The following is a 19,956-nucleotide window of genomic DNA, read 5'->3' on the forward strand; positions in this document are numbered from 1 at the left end:
TAGTTTGGCCTCCACCATTTGCTCATAGACAGAAAGCTCCAGAATCTTCTTGTACGTAAGGGATACAGAAAGGCCACTCTGCTTGAAAGGGGTGTTAGGGATGTACCTGGAAGCTGCATTTACACAGCCAAAGCACCCGAGTGCTTGGAGAGGCCTGAAAAGTGACGAAGATAGTGCTGCCCACCGCCTCCCAGCTCCCCTGGGCCAGGTCACTGGGAACATCCAGTCCCAGCGCGCCTTACAAATCCCAGCCTCCGCCCATTTCTCAAAACTCATCACTTAGCCATTCCTTCCCCTTACCCCCAAGGCTCCAGCCATACTGCCCTACTGCAGAGCACCAAGCCCCAGCACTGCTCACCTCCAATCTCTGCTTCTGCATCAAGCTTTATAAGTAACTCTCCAATTCTTCAAGCCTCAGGAAGGGATCATATATCTCTAGAAAACACCCTTTATGCATTCCAACCCTCAACTCAGCTCCTACTAGTAGGTTATGTTCATAATACCCAGTCACCTCTGCGATCACAGTTACTACCACTAGGAACTGAAACCAAGCAGATTCTTTCCGGTCTGAGCTTCAGCCACCATGCTCCACTGGCTCTCGCCTCACTTTTATCAATGACACACATCCTACAAGACAGACTCGAGCCCCAGCTGTTCACATCTGCACCACTGTGCCTCCATGTGTACCACCCTATACAGGTAATTTGGTCACCTGTCAACCTCTCCAACAGACTTGAGAGCTAAGTCATCTTCCTGGATGTTTCCTGCGCCTGGTATGTTAGAGAAGGGAATGGACATAGTGGAGGGGGGGTGTACATAATGACTTTGCTAGAATGTGCAATTTTTTTGAAATTCTTTTGAAATGAAGAGTTTAGTTTTTTAACTACTACTATAATGCTTAAAACTCCAGACAAGAGATTAAGCCTGGAACCATATTTTGGCAAACACCACCAACGAAAATAGTCACAGGACCACCACGTACGCCCCTGAAATATAAAACACTCCAACAAGATGGAAAACCTCCAACTACCAACTTAAAGAGGCAGAAAGCCACAAAAAGCAGCATTAGCCTGCAGTGGATAACTAGAAGAACTTGGTTAGGTAGGAATCCTCTTAGTGCATTGTGCTGAAAAGCCAGTAATCATTGCAAATGTGGTGGAAATATCCAATGCCAGTATTCATCGCAGGGTATGTGTATGTATATGAGTATCTCACTCTCTGAACTGTCTCATAGTATGAATACACTACATTTTATTTACAATGCCCTATTAATGGGAAATTTAGGTCATTTTTAAACTGTCTTCTTAACCAGTAAGCTACAAATATTCTTGATACACTTCCATACCTCTATATTTCTGAGTAGAATATTTAGATTTCCAATTATTCACTATAATCAATAAAACTATAAATATCTTTGTATATGCCTTCATGTGCAGCTCTGTATTTGTATTTGTGTTGTAGAGTAGTCTCTGGAAACGTAACAATGCATACCTTTTACGTAAAAGACATACCCATGATTCTACCAGTATATATCTATCTGCATAAGTGCATTTTAACCACCAAATTGCTAACAACGGTTTACTCCACTGGATGGGTTATCTGAAGTATGCTAGTGGATTCTGTGAACTAATTCGCTTCTGCAATTTCCAAAAAAAAAAAAAAAAAAAAAAGTACCAATGAAAATCAAATCCAAGAAAAGATAAACAGGAAATTTACAATTGCATTTGCCTCTAGGGGTTTAGGGAGGCAGATGGAATCAGAGAATGATATTGGTGACATTTATGACTGAGGCTGAGTGGTGAGTTCACAGTTGTTCATTATGTAAGTATTAATCTTTTTAACGTTTCAAATCATTCAAAATATATCCAGCCAAGTTAGTCAAATTCAAGGCAAGGGATCTAAGTATCCTGAATTCTTACACAAAATGAGCTATGAATGACATATGAATGAGAGTGACACTAAGGTTGTTTTTTTTTAATTATTTCTAAAACTAGCAAGTCAGATTTAATAGACTGGAAAAATATTTAGGGAAAAACTATAAATACCTTCACATTTAAGGCACTGACAGTCTAATTATTCGCTCAAACAAGATATTTCTTGAAATATGCAGATTCACTACTAGTGCATAACTATGATACTAAATACTATCAACATTAAACTGCAGGTTGCAATGCTGTTTAGAGTCGGAGATATGGAAAGTGCGACTGAAAAAAGGGTCAAATCAAGTTAGTGGTGAGCAATCCTTTAACCAAGCTATCACCTAAATGAAGATAATAAAATTCCCTGATTTCCAAAGGCATTAATCGTTTTAAGGCAATTAAAAATGGAATTTTCAAGAATGATCATCCACCATACATAATCCTCTCGAAAAATAATTTTATCTGAAAATTACTCAATACCTAAATTGCAAACAAGTTTTATAATTTTTGACTGAACACGGGAAATACCATGTAAAAATAAATTAAAGGGACTCAAGTCAAAACTGGGATTTTTAAGATTTCAATAGAAAAATAAATGTTTATTTTAAAAAGCTTAGCACTTCTTTTCACTTGCTGAAAAAAGGACTTGGTATCTCTTCAAAGTCCTTTTTGAGGCTGGCAAAAATGGAGTGATTACGTTTTTAACAATTGGACTTTGAAAGCAAGCAGCATCAATAGCTATCGTTCCATCCTTAAGTTTTAATCGCCACTCCTCAAATGACCACACGAGGGCAGCACATCAACACTTCACTGAAGAGCAAGCCTGTGGGTTCCCCGCCCAAGAGCTGCCATTTCCCCACTTACTGGATAGGGTTTATTTTCCTAAACTTACAAAATGGCTGAACTGCTGGGCAGACCTTGGGGTTTTTTTTGTTGTTGTTGGAGGTGAAGCAAAATGTGGTAAAAACAAAAAGCAATCTATACTGGAATTTTTATAAAACTTATTTCCAGACTTATATTCTATCAATAATAGCTAATATTCATTCATACAATGTGAAATCTAAAAAAAAAGATACACATGAACTTACTTACAAAACAGAAACAGACTCATAGACATAGAACACAAATTTACAGTTACCAAAGGGGAAGCAGGGGTGGGGGGGGGAGGGATAAATTAGGAGTTTGGGATTAACATATACACTGCTACATATAAAATGGGTGACAAGGACCTACTATATAGCACAGGGAGCTGTATTTAATACCTTGGAATAAGCTATAATGGAAAACAATCTGAAAAAGAATAGCAATCATATAACTGAATCACTCTGCTGTACACCTGAAACTAACACAATATTGCAAATTATACTTCAATAAAAGAAAAAAATAGCTAGTAATCGCAGAGCACTTCTGTGTCAGGCATATGCTAGCATCCTCCTCTCATCCTTAAGAGGATCCTTGAAGCCATCCTCAAACTACCCTTTACAGAAGGGTCTTCGCCCCCACCCCACAGCCTGAATTATTAAATCCACATTAATAACCTCTAAATGGTATTGCTGTCCTTGTCATCCGTAATCAGTTAAACAGATTATTAAACCACCCAACAAGAGATGAAGGTCGGAATCACTCCAAGGGTGACGCAGGACAAGTCCTCATTCATTTCTGTGTATCTTAAAGAGAATACAAAGGCAAAGATCATTAAGTCACAAGTTTCTTACTGATAAAGAATCCTTAAATAAGCCGAACTGCATCTTTAAGACCTCTGGTTCAAGTCCTATGATTCTGAAGAATAAACTACATTATAAACATGGTTCAAAGACAAGTAAGAGACTGAGAAATCTCAATGTACATACAACCAAGGATTTATATTTACAACATATAAACAATTACATACCAAAGAAAAATCCAATAAAAAAACTAGGCAAAGGAAGTGGACATGCAATTACAAAAAAGCAAACTGCAATAGCCAATAAACATATGAAAAGGTAGTTAAATGTCACTGGTAATTTGGGAAGTGCATTTACAACAAGATTATTTTACACTCATCTGCTTTGCAGAAATTAAAAAGTCTGGTAACATTAAAGGATGGTAAGAAAGTAGGGAAAATAGTACTCACACACCATTACTGAGAAAGAGATGAGAAGCTTTGGAAAGTAATTTGGCATTATCTGGTATACATAAAAATATGCACATGAATCATGCAATTCAATCAGTGGGAACATATAACCTCAACAAATTATCAAACGTGTGCAGGAAGAGGGAAATAAAAAAATGGTCAGAGTTCTGCTCGTAAGATTAAACAAAAACAACCTAAATGTTCACGTACAAAACTGTAAAAATAAAACGTGAAATATTTGTACTACGCAATGAACTACAACAGTTAACACTAGGGATGAATTAGATCTAGAAATATCAATGTGACAATCTCAAAACCACCATATTTTTAAAACACAAATATATTATATGAACCATGTACGTTCTAAAAATGCCATGGCTTTTATATGCCAAGTTCATGACAGTGACTAGGGGAAAGGCATAAACAGGATTTTAACTATATCTAACTTGTTTAAAACTTTAATTTTATTCTTTGAATCTTTCTGAATTTCTAACACTGCAGAACTGATCGGCATCCTGAGGCAGACCGTCCCAGGATTTCAGCAGTTCTGGAAGTTACTTTAACACTGGTAACACTAAGGATCCTCTTCTCAGAAAAAGGCATACAGATTCCTGGGCACCACCCAGAATGCCTGAATTCAAACTTCCAGGCGAGAAGCCTGGGACTATGTTTAACAAGTATCCCAGGTGATTCTTAAACAATTAAATTTAGAAACAACCTAACACCATATAAAGCTAAATGCAGAGGGAACAAACTTTTTAATCAAGCAAGGGATATGGAGCATGGCAAGACTCTGACCCATCACCTCGATCCTCAAAATTACAACTTACTAGCCATTTACTGCCTCTATTTGAATGTCAAGTAACCTATACTGCAGCTGAAGACGCCCTCTGTTAAAACCCACCACACTCAAGAACTAGTTCCCTAGAGGTCACGCCTACAGAACTATTCCCCACCCTGGCTTTGCAACAGACACACCTGGGGCACTTCTGACAATTCCGATCATTTCTCCACCCCTCCCTCCCTTCCCCTAACCCTCATCTCCTCTTTCTCCACCTCCCTTTCCCTCCCCTCCCCTCTCACTCAAAAACCCCTAAAATCCAATCAGGTATGGGCCCGATTTTTTAAATTCTCACGTGATTTTGATGCAAAGCCTATTTAGGAACTAAGTTTAGAACAACAACAACAAAAAAAAAGAGATTAGAAGCAAAACCCAATCTCCACAAACTGTTGCCCAATCCAAACTACACACGTGGCACTGGAGTCACACTGGACAAGGACAAAGTTCTCCAGTGCCCACCCCCGACTCACCATTCCCCACATCCCCCTGTTGTTTCTCAGACTACTCCCAGGGGAATCACTTCCCAGATACAATTTAACTGGACTCTTCCGATGTAAAATTATGGCCTTTTGAAAAGCAGTGTATCTTCTGGCATCAATCACACCGGTGATTTTCAGTTTCTGGTTTCTTTAAAATGTAAAGTTTTTTAAGATACACAGAGCACAGAATTATTCTACATTTTCACTATTTTCCCCAATCACCTGTATAGCTTCCTCTTACCCATCTAACCCTGGAGCCAAACTACCAGCGTCTGAATCTAATTCCACTATTTTATTCCCCTTGTGCCTCAGTTTTCTCATCTACAAAATAAAGGCGATACATACCTACCCCGCAAACTGATGTGAGGACTCAAATTAGCAATCAAAGACTCAAGAAGTTACAGGCCCCTAGCAGGCAAGACAAATGGTAGCTATTACTGAATTTTTGCAGAACAATCAAATCAACTGTTTTCACTGAAAAATCTCTCTACAATCATTTCATCTATTGCTTTGTTATTTAATTAAAACACAAAACTCTAAGCAGAACCAGCATAAACGAATGTGAGAAGGATCTACCAATCCCGGCTAAGGATACAACTCAACAGAAGGAACAGGATGGCAAAGGGTACAAAAAAGCCCAGCAGGACACAGGACCACCCACAGAAGTTCAAAAAGAGAGAAAGCTCAGTGACAGTTACCTTGGGAAGGGGACTGCTGGCAAGGTCACTAGCATTTCTGTTATATCAACCCTCACACCAAATAAAATACTTTCAAAAACCCTTAAAACAGTGCTTGACAAGAGTAAGCACTCAATAAAATGTAAATCTACTCTGGTATTTTCTATAAAATGTTCACCACACGCTATTTCCTTTCATGATAAAATCCAAAATGTAAGATTACCAGCCACTGCTGGACTTAGAAGTAACTCATACAAATGGGATACCCTGAGATTTATTTTTATATTCTGTTCCCTTATTTTGTTTTTAACACTGGTTACAATTCACAACCCAATGGGTGACAAACACCACTCAAAATTAACTGCTTCCCTGCAGGGCGCCTTGGCCACTGCTCTAGCCCTAGGTCTGAGACAGTTACCTTTATCAACTAGAGACAAAAGGAATCCTGAATGGAATGCAGTTGCATTCAAAGTTAACTCTGGAATCCAAACTTTTGGAGGTCTCTAAAAAGGGTTTAAGTAGACAATTACAGTAAGGAAGAGCCACCACCAGAATGGAAAGCAAGTGGAGGTAAAAAAACAAAAACAAAAACACAAACACCTCCCTTCAGCATACATTTTAAATGTGCTACAGCTGGATCTGGTATGACATTTAATACAGGAACTCCTCCTCTTCCATCAAGCATACAACTCCCCTTTTCAGCACCCCGCCCCCCATCGCTTCCAACCTCCAAACTCAAACTGCTGCTAAAACTGCCCTAAAAAGGGAACTGAGAAAATGGGGCAGGCAATGGGAAGACAAAGGGTGAGAGAAAAAAAGGTAGTAAGAGCTCCATCAGAAAACCTGAGACACATGGAGACGCATGCAAACATATGGGGAAACACGCAGATTTGAAACACATGGAGCTTTTAAAAATTAACTCAATCACGGACGTTGGGCTGGGCATTAATATTTTTAGAAGCTCTCCAAGGTCTGATGAAGAAACCAAGAAAAAAGAAAAAACCTAAACGAACTCACAACCAAAAGTAAAGGAAATGAAGGAAGTAGAGGAAACGAAAAGGCACAAATCTTGAGTCTACAGTTCTAACAGAATACCCTGCCCACTGGTCATTAGGTTAAATCAAACAGATAGCGCCACGTGAAGACTGATTAGCAAAAGCCAGCTACACCCAATTAGGTATTTGTTGTAAATATTACTGCTGTTACAGCACTGCGCCTTGGTATTGCTCATTCACCCCTGTACAGCTGGAAAGGGAAAGGAGGCAGAGGGTAAACCAGGGCAGTAATTACCAACTCCAAGAGGAGGAAATAAGGCAACTACTCAGAGTGACTGCCAAGAGGAGGGCTATGACTCACACAAGAAGCTGTTCTGGTCCAGAAAGAGCCATAGGCTCCCTTCAAAAGGCCGGGTTCCTTTGGGGGGGGGGGGTAAGTTCTAGGAGTAACTGCAAAATATACCCAAAGTTTCAACTAACTAAAAGAGGGCTTGCCCTCTACGGTCATTTTTAACAAACCTCTCTCCTTATCGGCCTAAACAGACTCCTGGGGGAGACAAGGCCACCAGCCATGGCCCTCAGGGGCAACCTGGCTCTTAAAGTGCAGAAAAAGTAATAAATAAAGTAAGATAAAGCATTAGGAATCAAACATTACTAACAGCTTACATTTACAGAGCACTTTCAATGTAACAGACTCTTTGCAAAGCGCTTTATAGGCATCACACAATTTAATCTTCATAACCCAATGAAGAGTCTCATCCACATTTTAAAAAGGAGAAAATTCCAGGTCCTACAGTGTATTTCATTGGCCTAACTTGGGAACACTCGTTTTCAGTACCAAAGTTAAGTGCTGCACTAATGCTATTATTATACACAGCTCTTGACCTGCACTGAGGAAACAAACACTTCACAAATTACAAAGTAACTCATTAGAACTGAATCCTAAGTATAAAATGAAGACTATTTTTATAATGACACTCTTCTGAAAAATTCTCCCCACCAAGATCAGACTGATCACACTTTCCCCAAACTGTGGGGGGACTCTCCAGTAAAGGGAACTGAAATACTTTTGAGTATGCAATACAGTCCAGAAGCTATCACTAAACCACCAAAAAAGGTGACCCTTAACCAAGAATGGTGACACACTGTTACAGGTCAATGATGCCTCAAAAACAAACTCATAGAAAAAAAGAGATCAGATTTGTGGTTACCACAGATGGGGGGGGCGGTGAGGAGGAAGTGGGGGTGTAGGGGGAGGGGAATTGGATGAGCACAATTAAAAAGGTACAAACTTTCCAGGTATAAAGTATCAGGAATGTAAGGTACAACGTGAAAAATATAACTAACACTGCTATACTTTATACATAAAAATTGAGAGTAAATCCTGTTCAGTTCTCAATACAAAGAGAAAAAAAATTTTAATTTTGTATCTATGAGATGATGGATGTTCACTAACCTTATTGTGGTAATCGTTTCGTGATGTATGTCCACCAGATCATTAATGCTGTACACCTTAAATTTATACAATGCTGTAAGTCAATTTTATCCCATGCACCTAGTATAGCAGCTTTGTTAGAAGGGTCTCTGTCCCCAGACTTGTCCTATCAAAGTTTAGACTGATTAGGAGCAAGGCCATAACATAAAAAATGTGCTCCAATGCTGTGCTAAATCACTGATGATAAAATAAACATACAACAGACCCTAGGCATTTGATGAGCCGAGTCAACTTTTGTTGTTCTGGCTGTACACTAATAACACTAAAGTTCTAAAGAAGTAGTAATAGGCAATTTTGGTGAGATATACATTTGAATTCAATACCCAGTCAGGCTGAAACACAGAGGGAATTATTCAGCTACAATAAACACCAGCATAAGTAAACCAACATAATAGTTTTCACTTGGGTACAAAAGAACTCTAAGGTGATTAAATAGAATAATTTCTTCACTAAAGTGACCCCCCCAGTTTAAGAAAGCCAAGTGAGTTCAAAGGTTTTCAGAGGAAAAGCCCTAAAAGACTTAAAAAAAAAAAAAAAAAAAAGAGAGAGAGAGATACTCATACCTAGAATAAATTTACCAGATGTCACACAGAGCCGACACAGAATTTTTGTCAAGAACAAGTTTCCTGAGCCACCTTTTATGGGACAAATGGTAGGCGTCTAGTAACAGGTGGTCTTTGGAGGTACCTCTCATGACTGTCAGGGGTTTGCTGTATATGGGAGGGGGTAAGTAAGCCAACTATAAAACCTGTGAGTTTCAGATATTATCAGGTAAAATTCAACTGAACTTCCAGATTCATCTCACAGTAATAACTTAATAAAATCAAGCTTTTATAACAAAGTCCTTATGAAATAGTTTGCCCACCTTCCTGCAATGACTTCATCTTTACAAAAGACGTTACTCTCCAAAAAGCCAAATATCAATCAGAAACTGCAGGTTTTCAAAGCAAGAATCCAAAAGAGAGAGGATCAATCAGCACTTTTTCTTGCCATTTCAAGCCATTCTGCACACAGGACAAACAGCCATAGAAGGCTCAGTGAACAGCCCTAATAGGCTAGTTCTTCAAAATTTAACTGGCTCCAAGTGGCATCAAACACTTGATAGATGAACTGCTGTATCTTAATACTCAGTTTAACTCATATGGTAATTGGGCTAGAACATTTTCAATGGAGCAGAGTAGTTTACATCCTGGAACATGAGTGCAATGTTACTTAATTCTATTCCACTTTTAACTTAGGGCATTTTACAAATAAAATTCTAATACAACTAACCAGAATTCAATCTCATACACAGAAGAACTTTTCTTCTTCTTGCTTTAGATACACCTTAAGGAGTTGCTCTTAATATGCTAATAATAATCATCAAGTTCTACAAGTGTTTGTCCTTAAGGCTTTGAAATATCTCATATATATATTTTTAGCATGTAACTTAAAATCACTTACAGAATCTTTGAACAAGTCTATAGAAAAAAATGAAAACCCAATTTCACCTAGTTTCCATAAACTATCCAAAGAATTATTCCTAAAGAACCAAGACTGGCAACCTACAAAACCAACTGATGATGCATTTTTACCTTCTATATGTATTTTACCTCCTATAAACTTTATTCAGAAACTTAAGATGTGCCCAGGTAAATATCTCTACCTACACCCAGGAGGTCCAGATCTCTTTCAAAGTACCATATTTAACTCAATGAAAAATTTATAAATTACTGCCAACTACATGACAGCTCATTCCTATTACTGCTAAAGATACTCGAATAGTGTAGGAAAAACTTTTCACTACGGCACAATTAAGAAGATACCAATATAGTCTTTCCTTCATGCTTAAATTCATTATTTGTGAGCAAATTATAAAGTCACCATTGGTAAGCTATGTTTTTTTTTAACCATAAATCCTTGCAAGGGTTTCCAAACAAGGCAGACCATAGACTCACAGCATTTTAACAAGTTTACCAGGAATGAATTAAAACTTCCAGAACAGGAGATCTGAGAAGTTTCCCAAGATTTTGCCAAGTAATTCCACTACAGACCAAGCTTAGAGTTACTGTTCTTTAGCAAGTGCCATTAACACCTAAAGAGTTGTTTTCTGACACCTGTTTGCAAAGTAATGGTTGCCTATTGCTGTATTGTTGTTAACCTAATATTTATACTTATTAAGCCAAGTGGAAATTCCTAGCTGTTTTCTACTTAATTATCACTTTGTTAATCTTAAAGATAAATCACCTTGCACATACTGACCTGAGTTTTTCTCCATCAAATGCCAACTGAGAAAATGTTTGGTAACAAGTAAAAACGCACGGGGACAAGTTAAAATACTCTTCCCTTTGTTTATGAGCCATGTATTAAACACAGGTGTAACACTCGTTAACACGTTTCAACTTAAATAACAGTATCTCCTCTTGACAGTGAAACACTTTTGGTCAATGGTAACAAAATTAAAATCACTACTGATTCTTCACAGAGAACGCAAAAGGGGGGGGGGGGGGGAAGGACCCGCTAGGATACAAAAAAAGAAAGCGAAAAATGTAAAAAGTGGTAGATTTTCGATTTGAAGGTTTCCGATTAGTACCTTTTACTTTCTCCCAAAGCAGAAGCCGCTTCTAAAAGGGAAGCCCTTCCTAAAGAACGAGCAAAGAACACACGCTGCTGGGTGGGAACCGCTACAAGGCAGGGCAGACAGCGCCGCCAGCAGCGACCTCGCTCCGGGAAGAGGCCGCCCACCGGAAAGTCCCGGCCGGAGCGCACGTCCCTTCCCTTCCCCTCCCCGGGGTAGGCAGGCCGGGCGGCCTGCTGGAGCCTCAGTAGGCGGAGAACAAGACGACCCAGGCTGCGCACGCAACCTAACGTCACGGCGTTCGCTCCTCCCCGGCGGCGAGGCGCCTGACGTCACGGGGCGGAGCCTGCCCGAAGGCGGCCACTGTTGACCCGCTGTTACCAGGCGTGCGCACAGCCAATCAGCACTCGGCGCCGGCGCCGGCCGGCCTTTGAACTCGGCACGGCAACTTCCTGCTGTTTGGCGAGTACACAGTGCAATGCAGTATGTCTGTCAGCGCTGCGGCACAAAGGAACAGCCATTTTGTGACTGAGCTGGACCTGCACCAAGATGCCAGGGACTCACAGAGCTGCTGCCTGCACTAACTACCGAGCTGCCTTTTATTTCAGTACCAAAGAACCGAAAAAAAAAGGAGGGAGGGAGATGTTTTGGTATTTCAGGTTTCAATTCGCTTTATTTTGTCTTCTCAAAAAAAGAAAAAAAAAAATCCCGATTCTTTTAAGAATTATCAGCTTCATAAAATGGCTGCCACTTTAAAAACTGACTTCCAGTCCACAAGCAACTGCATTACCCCATTTCTAACTATCCCAAGCCCTGTAGAGTAACTGCTAAAAGGCTGATTAAAAAGCAAGATTTTGCCCGCACCGCATGTTATCAAAATAAATCTGGTTCAAAGGCAGAGGATTTGGAAAAAAATTTAATAAACTTTCAGTTCTGATGATAAAATTGAAAACGCTGCGTCCTAGAACACACAGAGCTCTTTGTGTGCACACTGTTCCATTCACATTCCCTTCTCTTTCCATTCTTTGATACTACTGAAGTTATACCCCCAAACTGCAAACTATTTAGATAAGTGTGTGGTATACATTTCTATGTATGTCCATCACTGAAACTTTGTTTCAAATTTTTTAAAATTTTACAGATAAAGTATCTTTAAAAATCATGTTTTTGAAAATGAATCTTCAAAACCATGATATACAAAGTATAACATTATTCTTAAGCAGTAACTTCAAAAGAATACAGGAATAACAAACTTACATAATGACTCTTAAGTGTTGCATTATTTCCAAAAACAGGAAAATATCAGATTTACCTAAACTTACACTCAATCCTTTCAGATCCTATAAATTCTCAAGACCAAAAAAAGTTTACTTGACCAGCAAACTCCTCCCTTCCTCTCCTGTGGCTCAGGCTGCCAAAGTGATTTTTGTAGTATTCCCTAAACATTAGACTTTATGCCATAGAAACTAGGTCCTTATGGAGAAATTCTGATGGGTTAAGGAAGGAGCCAAGTACTAGTTACCAGAACAGCCACCTTACTTTTAAGCTCAACAAAAATATAACTAATCTACTATAATAAAACACCAATAACATTCTATAGCTTTACAGTTTGAAAAGGAAGTGATGTCATAATTATGTACATGTATTAAGGTATGCAATTTAGGGTAACAGCATTTTAAAACTCCCATCTTCTTTTCAAGTGTCACTCAAATATTTTTTGACATTCATCAGGTATATGAATCTAAACATACCTAAGAAAACATTTAAAATTACAGCCCATGCTTGTTAAGCTGCAACCCCATTACCAGTAGACAAATGCATTGCAACTTCCAAGCAGTTTTCCAGGTCAGTGAAAATTATTAAAAGAAAGAATAGCAACACTGCTTAATTTTTTTAAATTAGAAAGCAGTCTGATCAATGATGTTAACCACAAACCTTGCATGAGAAAGCCAAAACCCATGTGAAACTATGCAAATTATACACTCAAGGGAGTACCAATTTTAGGTACTGAATCTTGAATAATTTGTCAAATATACCTGGGGATTCCTATTTCTTCAAATCACCATTACTTTTCAGAAAAATCAGTTTAAGATTAGTAGAGAAGTTTTCTGTCCTAAATCTAACCTAGATAATTATATGGGCAATTCAGTTCCAAAGACAGCAATCCAAACTATGTGACAACTCAATTTGCAAAGAATTTGTAAAGGTGTTTTTAAAAGCAAGGTTCAAAATATTTTAAGTCTAATAAAATATAAATAAAACAGCATTTGTAATAAACAAAACCATGTCCAAAACTTTCAAATTCACTAACCTAAATATAAAGTATATGAGTTATATAAAATTATAAAAGTAAAAGCAAAACTGGGGAGAAAATAATATAACCAAATTCTTTAAATGCATGATTTAAAATTTATAACATAATTCATAAAACATACATCAAGAAATGCATTCATATATACTTTTAAAAATTAATATACAGATCATACAACAAAACATCTTAGAGGCTTTTCAAACAACAAAACATCTTAAAGGCTTTATTGCTTATAGTCACTAATAAGGTGAACTCCAACAAATATGAAACAAATCATGATTTGAACAAACAGTACATTTGTAAGCTTCAGAAGATAAAGCATTCCAGGCGGCTCTGTCGAAATAAATCAATAAATTTAAAGCAGCTACAACTAAAATGCAAGGATAAAATACTACATCTATCAACTAGAGCATTGTCTGAATATAAGCATACAAATGCAAACCTCAAAGACTTTAAATATAAAATACACAATTATAACCACAGCAACAAACACAAAACAGAAGTATATTAAGAGTATTCCAAGATTTCTGTGATCATAGGTTTGATTTCATAAATGCAGGAACTGTAACCATCAAGAGTAAAGGTTTTGATAAATCTTATCAAAATTTCCTAAAATGTCAAGAGTATGAAAAGAAATAAAGAGTCAAATAAAAATATAAACTGAGAGGCATCAGTCAAAGGGTCCTTTTTGCAATTTCATTTTAAAATGTACATTTTTTCATTCATATAACTTTCTCAAATGTCTATTTACTATAATTTACTACCACAAGGCTCCTCTATGGCCTTCAGTTACAAGTTTGGGTATCCTAGATTCTTCAAAGAAAAAATTTGCCTTGTATGTAAAATGGTGCAATGCAGCAATGGCTAAACCGACAAGGTCATTTTCCTACAGCACAAAAACCTAAAAACTTAAATTTATTAACAAAAAAACTGTAGTTTACAGGAAAGGCCCCCTTGAATAAAGGTACCTTACCTTTTGACTGCTGTAAGAGGCCTTAAGTCACAACTCAACTTTCATAAATTGCTACCAAAAAATTAGGGTGTGGCATATTAGCAATCTCAAGGTCACGCTTTAAAAAACGAACCCAAATTAGTAAAATACTTAAAATAAAACAGACTGCTATCCTTGTCTGTCAAGGTAAACAATGTAAGCTGAGGTTTCCCCCAAAAAAAGAAAATAGGAAGAAAGTTGATAGCTCATACCTCGATGCATTGCTGTGTAGCGAACTGTCCTCCTCTTGGCTTTTGTCCTTATTTCTCATCATCTTTTAATTCTTAAATATTAAGGGGGAGGGGGAATCTGTGTTTGCTTTGAAGTCCTGTGCCCAGGTATTTACTGTCAAAAGTTGAAAGAAAGGTAAGGTCCCAGCTTCTATCGATGTTTTTTATTATCAGGAACAAAGTCCTGACGATGTAACGATATTGTTATAACACAACAGCGGTAAGCACCAAAAAACAAAGTATTTCTAATTTTTCCTTAAAAAAAAAAGAACAGCATAAACCGAACAGGGGGAATCATCACTATCAATAAGGAAAGTTTCTCAAAGTAACACACTGGATACAAATAACAATCTCTGTATCTTATTGCGTCATCCAGGAATTCCTCATATTTACAGAAAATAAAGCAAACTTAAACATGTAAATCTTTTAAATTATCACTAATGATCATGAACTTACCTGATCCATGTAGTAGGTCCAAAGCAAGAGTCCTATCTAGTAGTAGAAAAATATCAGATCCCAAATAATTAAAAATAAAAACAAAATTCTCCGTTAAAAACCGAAAAATAAATAAAATAATCCTCAAATATGTTAACTGGTCAAAAAAATAAAGCAACAATTAATACTAAAACGGGTCCGGAAGAAAAAAAAACCTCATTAGGAGAGCGCACAAAAATGGAGGTGCGCCATGGCTTCTAAGCTGGAAAAAACAACGACCTGGGCTCTCAGTACGGCTGCTTCTTTCCAACAAGGCACGAAAAGAAAGCTCCCAAAAGCTGCTTTTCTCCCTAAAAAAGGTTCGAATCGACCCCAGTAAGTCACTAAGAGAGGCAGGGGGCTGCGGGGGCCCCCTGAGGCTGCCCGAAAGTTAGGGAAAGTTGCGTAAAGTGAGGCGAAGGCAGGGAGCAGAGCGCGCTCTCTCTAAGGCACAGCCGCCATCTAGAGCCTCCTTCCCAGCTCTGAGAGCTCTGCCTTTGATTGACACTCTCTACATTTACCCCACAACTCAGGTGATGTACCATAGACCCACCCCTTCATCTCCACCAAAAAAAAAAAAAAAAGATCCTCCATCCCAGGGAGCCTAAGGACCCCTACCCCCACCCCTCCCTGCCCCTCCAGACCACCCCATCAGGGGGAGGGGGGAGGGTTTCTTAACCCCCTCTGGCTCAAGCACCCTTTTTAAGCCAGAGAGAAATGTAATTTGTTCCTTTTGTCTAAAGATCTGCTAAATATTTCAGTCCTTGAGCTAAAATAACTTCCTCTCTGGACAGGAAGTAGTGTTTTATCAAGCCATTTTGAAAAAGGGATAATTCTTAGAGAATATAAAGCTCAGCTTAAGTAATAATCTTTTTAAAAAACTACCCCCACCATGGGTAAAATGGTTTCTAAATAAAAGCAAAACCTCAATTTCATAAAGTAAATTGAAGTCTTGCCTTCTTTATGAAACCTGAAAATTATCTAAGGACTAAGTTTGAGGCGGAATTTTCCATCCCAACTTAAAGAGGGGGTACAACTCAAGAGCGCCTCCCTAGTGTTCAGTTGCATTAGGGCAAAAATTAACGCAACTAGATTTTATTCAAGAAATCTGGATTTTTCTTTGTACTTTCACAAAATTCTTTAACCCATTATATAACCTTAACAAAACTTCATGCAAAAAAAAAAAACTTATAACCACACTGATTCAGGTAAAACAATGTTCTTAAATTCGAGAGTATGGAACTCCAATAAAAAAACAAATCCAAGAAACTCCACCTCCAAAACCAACACTACACATATCTCAACCATTCCCCTGTATTTCAAATCAAATTCTAAATATATACCCATTTCAACAATGGTAAATTAGTAACAATCCATCATATCCTATGGAAAGCTATCAAAGTAATGTCACATATCGAAGTAATGTCACAGGGCAAATTCTCCTAAATATCAAAACCATGAAATCTAAGGAAACAAAACTGCTAATGCCAAAACCAAATTATTCAACACTCTCTCTCTCAACAGGAACCCCAAGAAAATAGTCACACACACCCCAAATCATATCAACTTTCCTTACTCAACATTATAATCTGCCAGAACAATGAATGGCCTTCCCTCACTGAGAAATCCATTTTAGATTTATTCCCAACAAAAGCAACAATGTTGCACCCAGGTAAATGAAAAATCCATAATCAAAACCCAGTTTCAATTCCATACTTTCTACAAGATTAATTTTGTACCAAAATTAAAATCCAAAATTCCACTTTTGATTTATACAAACCAACCATCTCAAATCAGCCAATGGGAACAAATACTACACATGTATTGATCACCAAACATGTGTACTCTGGTATTTGACATTTATCACAAACATGGTATACAATACTTTCTCATCAAAAAAATTCAAACAGAACTATTATTGTTTTCTATGTAATGGCAAAGTATAATCAATTCATTTAGTGTATCAACATAAAAGTCTACCACACCTTATAACAGTAACTGAAACCAATTTTAGTTATCAATAAATGAAAACTGCAGTATTCACCCAGAATTCAAACATAAGTTATCTATGACATGGTGTGGTTCATTTATTCTAAACTCCTAAATTTACAGAAGACAGATTCTATAATCAATTCTATTTTATAAAACATATTATAGACATTATTGTCACCAAAATTTAAGTCCTTTTATGAATACCCTCAGGGAACCCCCCTATGAATCCAACATCTCTTTACCAAACTTTATTAAGATGGTAGGAGGATTCAGTTTAATTTAACTATGTTCAGATATTCTGCAAGATGTTTTATTTATAATATTTAAAAAGCATAGGTAAAAGGGACTTTTTCTATCAAAACAAAGTAACTCAGAAAAATATCACTCATACTCAATTTTGAGACAAAAGGCATTTTGTTTTAAAAGTTCAGTAAAATCTCACAGCAAATTAAACATTCTATTATTACCCACTGGTTAACTTATTTTGCAAGATGTTTCAAGAGAGCATAAAATAGCATTTTAACTGAATAACCATCTCTTAAAGCACAAGTAAGTTTCCACAACTCTAAAAACACAAATCTTAACCAACTAAGTGAAGCATTTCCCAGCCACACCATTTCCATTTTATCAGCTTTATTCAGTGCACTTCACTGCTGGGCAACTGTAAAGGTCAAAGTGTTCTTTAAGGCAACACTGAGTATTTAGCAAAACTTCAGCTTAAAAAAAAAAAAAAAAGCCCAAACTGAGAAATTTTAAAGTGTTAGAAATTTTATTAAAGTTAACATTCCACAAGGTCATACTCATACAAATCAAACTGCAAAAGATTGCAGGCATATAAACTATCATCTGTCAACGTGCCATCTTTCTTCTCCAACGTCAAAAATGTTGTTTTAGTGATACAAAAAGTCTTTAGAAAGTCAAATCCACTGTCCATTTGTGTTGAGTAAGAAACCTATATCTTCATTCATTTCATGAAATCCATTTTAAAAGAACCCTGTCTTGGTTGTATATTATCACAGCACTCTTGTATTAATCCATTTTTCTCAATTCCCCATAGTGGACTGCCATCTTGATTTCTCAGTGGTAGGGTCCATTTGAGACTCTTCAAGCTGACTGGGTGCTTGATGAAAACATTAAAAGAAAAAAATGCTGTTGGAATATCAATAATCTTATTCCTTCAAACAGAGAACATCCACCCACCTTGAAGATACTCTTACCATACACAAAGCTTTAATAATTTTGTAACTGCTTTAAACTATAGAACTGTATTAAAGTTGTATGGGCTGCACACACAACTTCTCAATGAGATAATCATGGGAAAGCCCGCACACCAGTAACAAAGTTCTTCTACTGTCACAGATACATATGTAACCATAAATATGTGGCAGTGAAGAGTCAAATTTTTAATAGTTAAATGTTATATTGTTATGCTGTCTACATGAGAAGTGAAAACAAAAATTCAAATTCAAAAATCCTGGGAAGCAACACTATGGATTCTAAATCTCAATGCAGAAAACTTTCCAAGCTTCTTCAAATAAAACTAAATATGGAAAAGTCTTAAAGGATGATAAAAACAAAAACCAAACCAAAAAAAAAAAAAAAAAAAAAACCAAAAACCAAAGCAGTGGATCACAGTTTCCCAGTCCCAGATGTTAATTAATTTTGCAAAGATAACACAAATGGCCAAGATAGATGCCACTATCTTTAGCTACATATCTGAGAATGCAGGATATATGTAGTCACTAGAAAACAAAAATGATCAAAAATGTACAATATCTGCCTGGCTTATCTGATACTTGCCATAAAATGCTATCAGATTTCAAATTAAATACAAACAAAATATTCCCATTGCAAAAATATCAAATGTTCCTCATTAAAAGAATTTTTTTAATCCATTACTTAACTAATTTGAACTAAAGTAATTAAGGGAAGCCAGGAGATTTTACCATTAAATAAATGATCCTGATTCACCATGATCAAACAGAATTAGAAAGATAAATTTTAACCCTGGTCTTATAAATGTTGCAGCTCTCAAACTAGTGATAAAGTCTGGGTGATTGATTAGGAGGTTATTAAACACAAGGGCATTTTTTGCTCATTAGGTAGTTAATGCCTTGATTCCAAAACTGTAATTAGGCTTTGTTGTCTACTATATACAATACAAAAATCTTAATAAACTATTTGATTAACCAAGAGACACTGCCACTCATTTAAAAAAAAAATACTGAAAATGAGTGTCACATCAGTAAACATCAAGCAAGGTATTTCTCCTTAGTATATTTTGCCGATTTCTCTCCAGCCTAAAAGGAGAACTAAAAATAACTCATTCATTCCCCATATCAATAAGATATCTTCCACTGGAATTGTTCACTCCTTAAAATTAAGGGACATATATTTCTATATAAAAGTATAAAAATAAAAACACCATCACTTCTCTTGCAGTGTTAATTATAAACCAATTTCTCCCCAATCTCTACTGTTACAATGAAGTTGGGAAAATAAATACTATTATGAAGAACAATGACATTAATGCATTGATAACATTACACTCATTTCAATGGCTACTGGTGCAATTTATTCAATCAAGTACACTGAATGATAAACTCAGTGTTTTATATTCTTCAGCCACATGACAAGAGGTAAAATTTATCCCAGACACTGTATGAAATTTCCTTTTAAAACCGTATTTTTTTAATTTCCAAAAAAGTCTAATGATATGAAAATCATACCAAAATTAATTAGTATAATGCACCAGTTTGTGTGACAAAAATAGAGATTTTAAAATGCTAGCATTTTGGTCATGCTATCACATATACTGTCATATATTTATAATGAAAAAAAGAGGAGGGAGGGAAATGCTACAAGAAAAGCCATGATCAATC

At 36.9% G+C, this 19,956-nt stretch overlaps 1 protein-coding gene across 6 annotated transcripts in view; it reads right to left on the reverse strand.

The window, feature by feature from the left end:
- Window positions 1-19,956, reverse strand: part of CHD2 (chromodomain helicase DNA binding protein 2) — a 109,913-nt gene that overhangs the window by 78,864 nt on the left and 11,093 nt on the right. For 2 of the 6 annotated variants that reach the window (XM_074353899.1, XM_074353900.1), the window contains exons 5-6: window positions 15,065-18,194; window positions 14,591-14,723 (exon numbers count right to left, since the gene is read on the reverse strand). In XM_074353899.1, coding sequence (XP_074210000.1) covers window positions 14,591-14,652 — 62 coding nt within the window. In that variant the 5' untranslated portion in view covers window positions 14,653-14,723; window positions 15,065-18,194. The other 4 variants (XM_074353901.1, XM_074353898.1, XM_074353902.1 and 1 more) reach the window with 4 other exon arrangements.

This window comes from Camelus bactrianus, chromosome 27, assembly GCF_048773025.1.
Source record: "Camelus bactrianus isolate YW-2024 breed Bactrian camel chromosome 27, ASM4877302v1, whole genome shotgun sequence".
NCBI lineage: Eukaryota > Metazoa > Chordata > Mammalia > Artiodactyla > Camelidae > Camelus > Camelus bactrianus.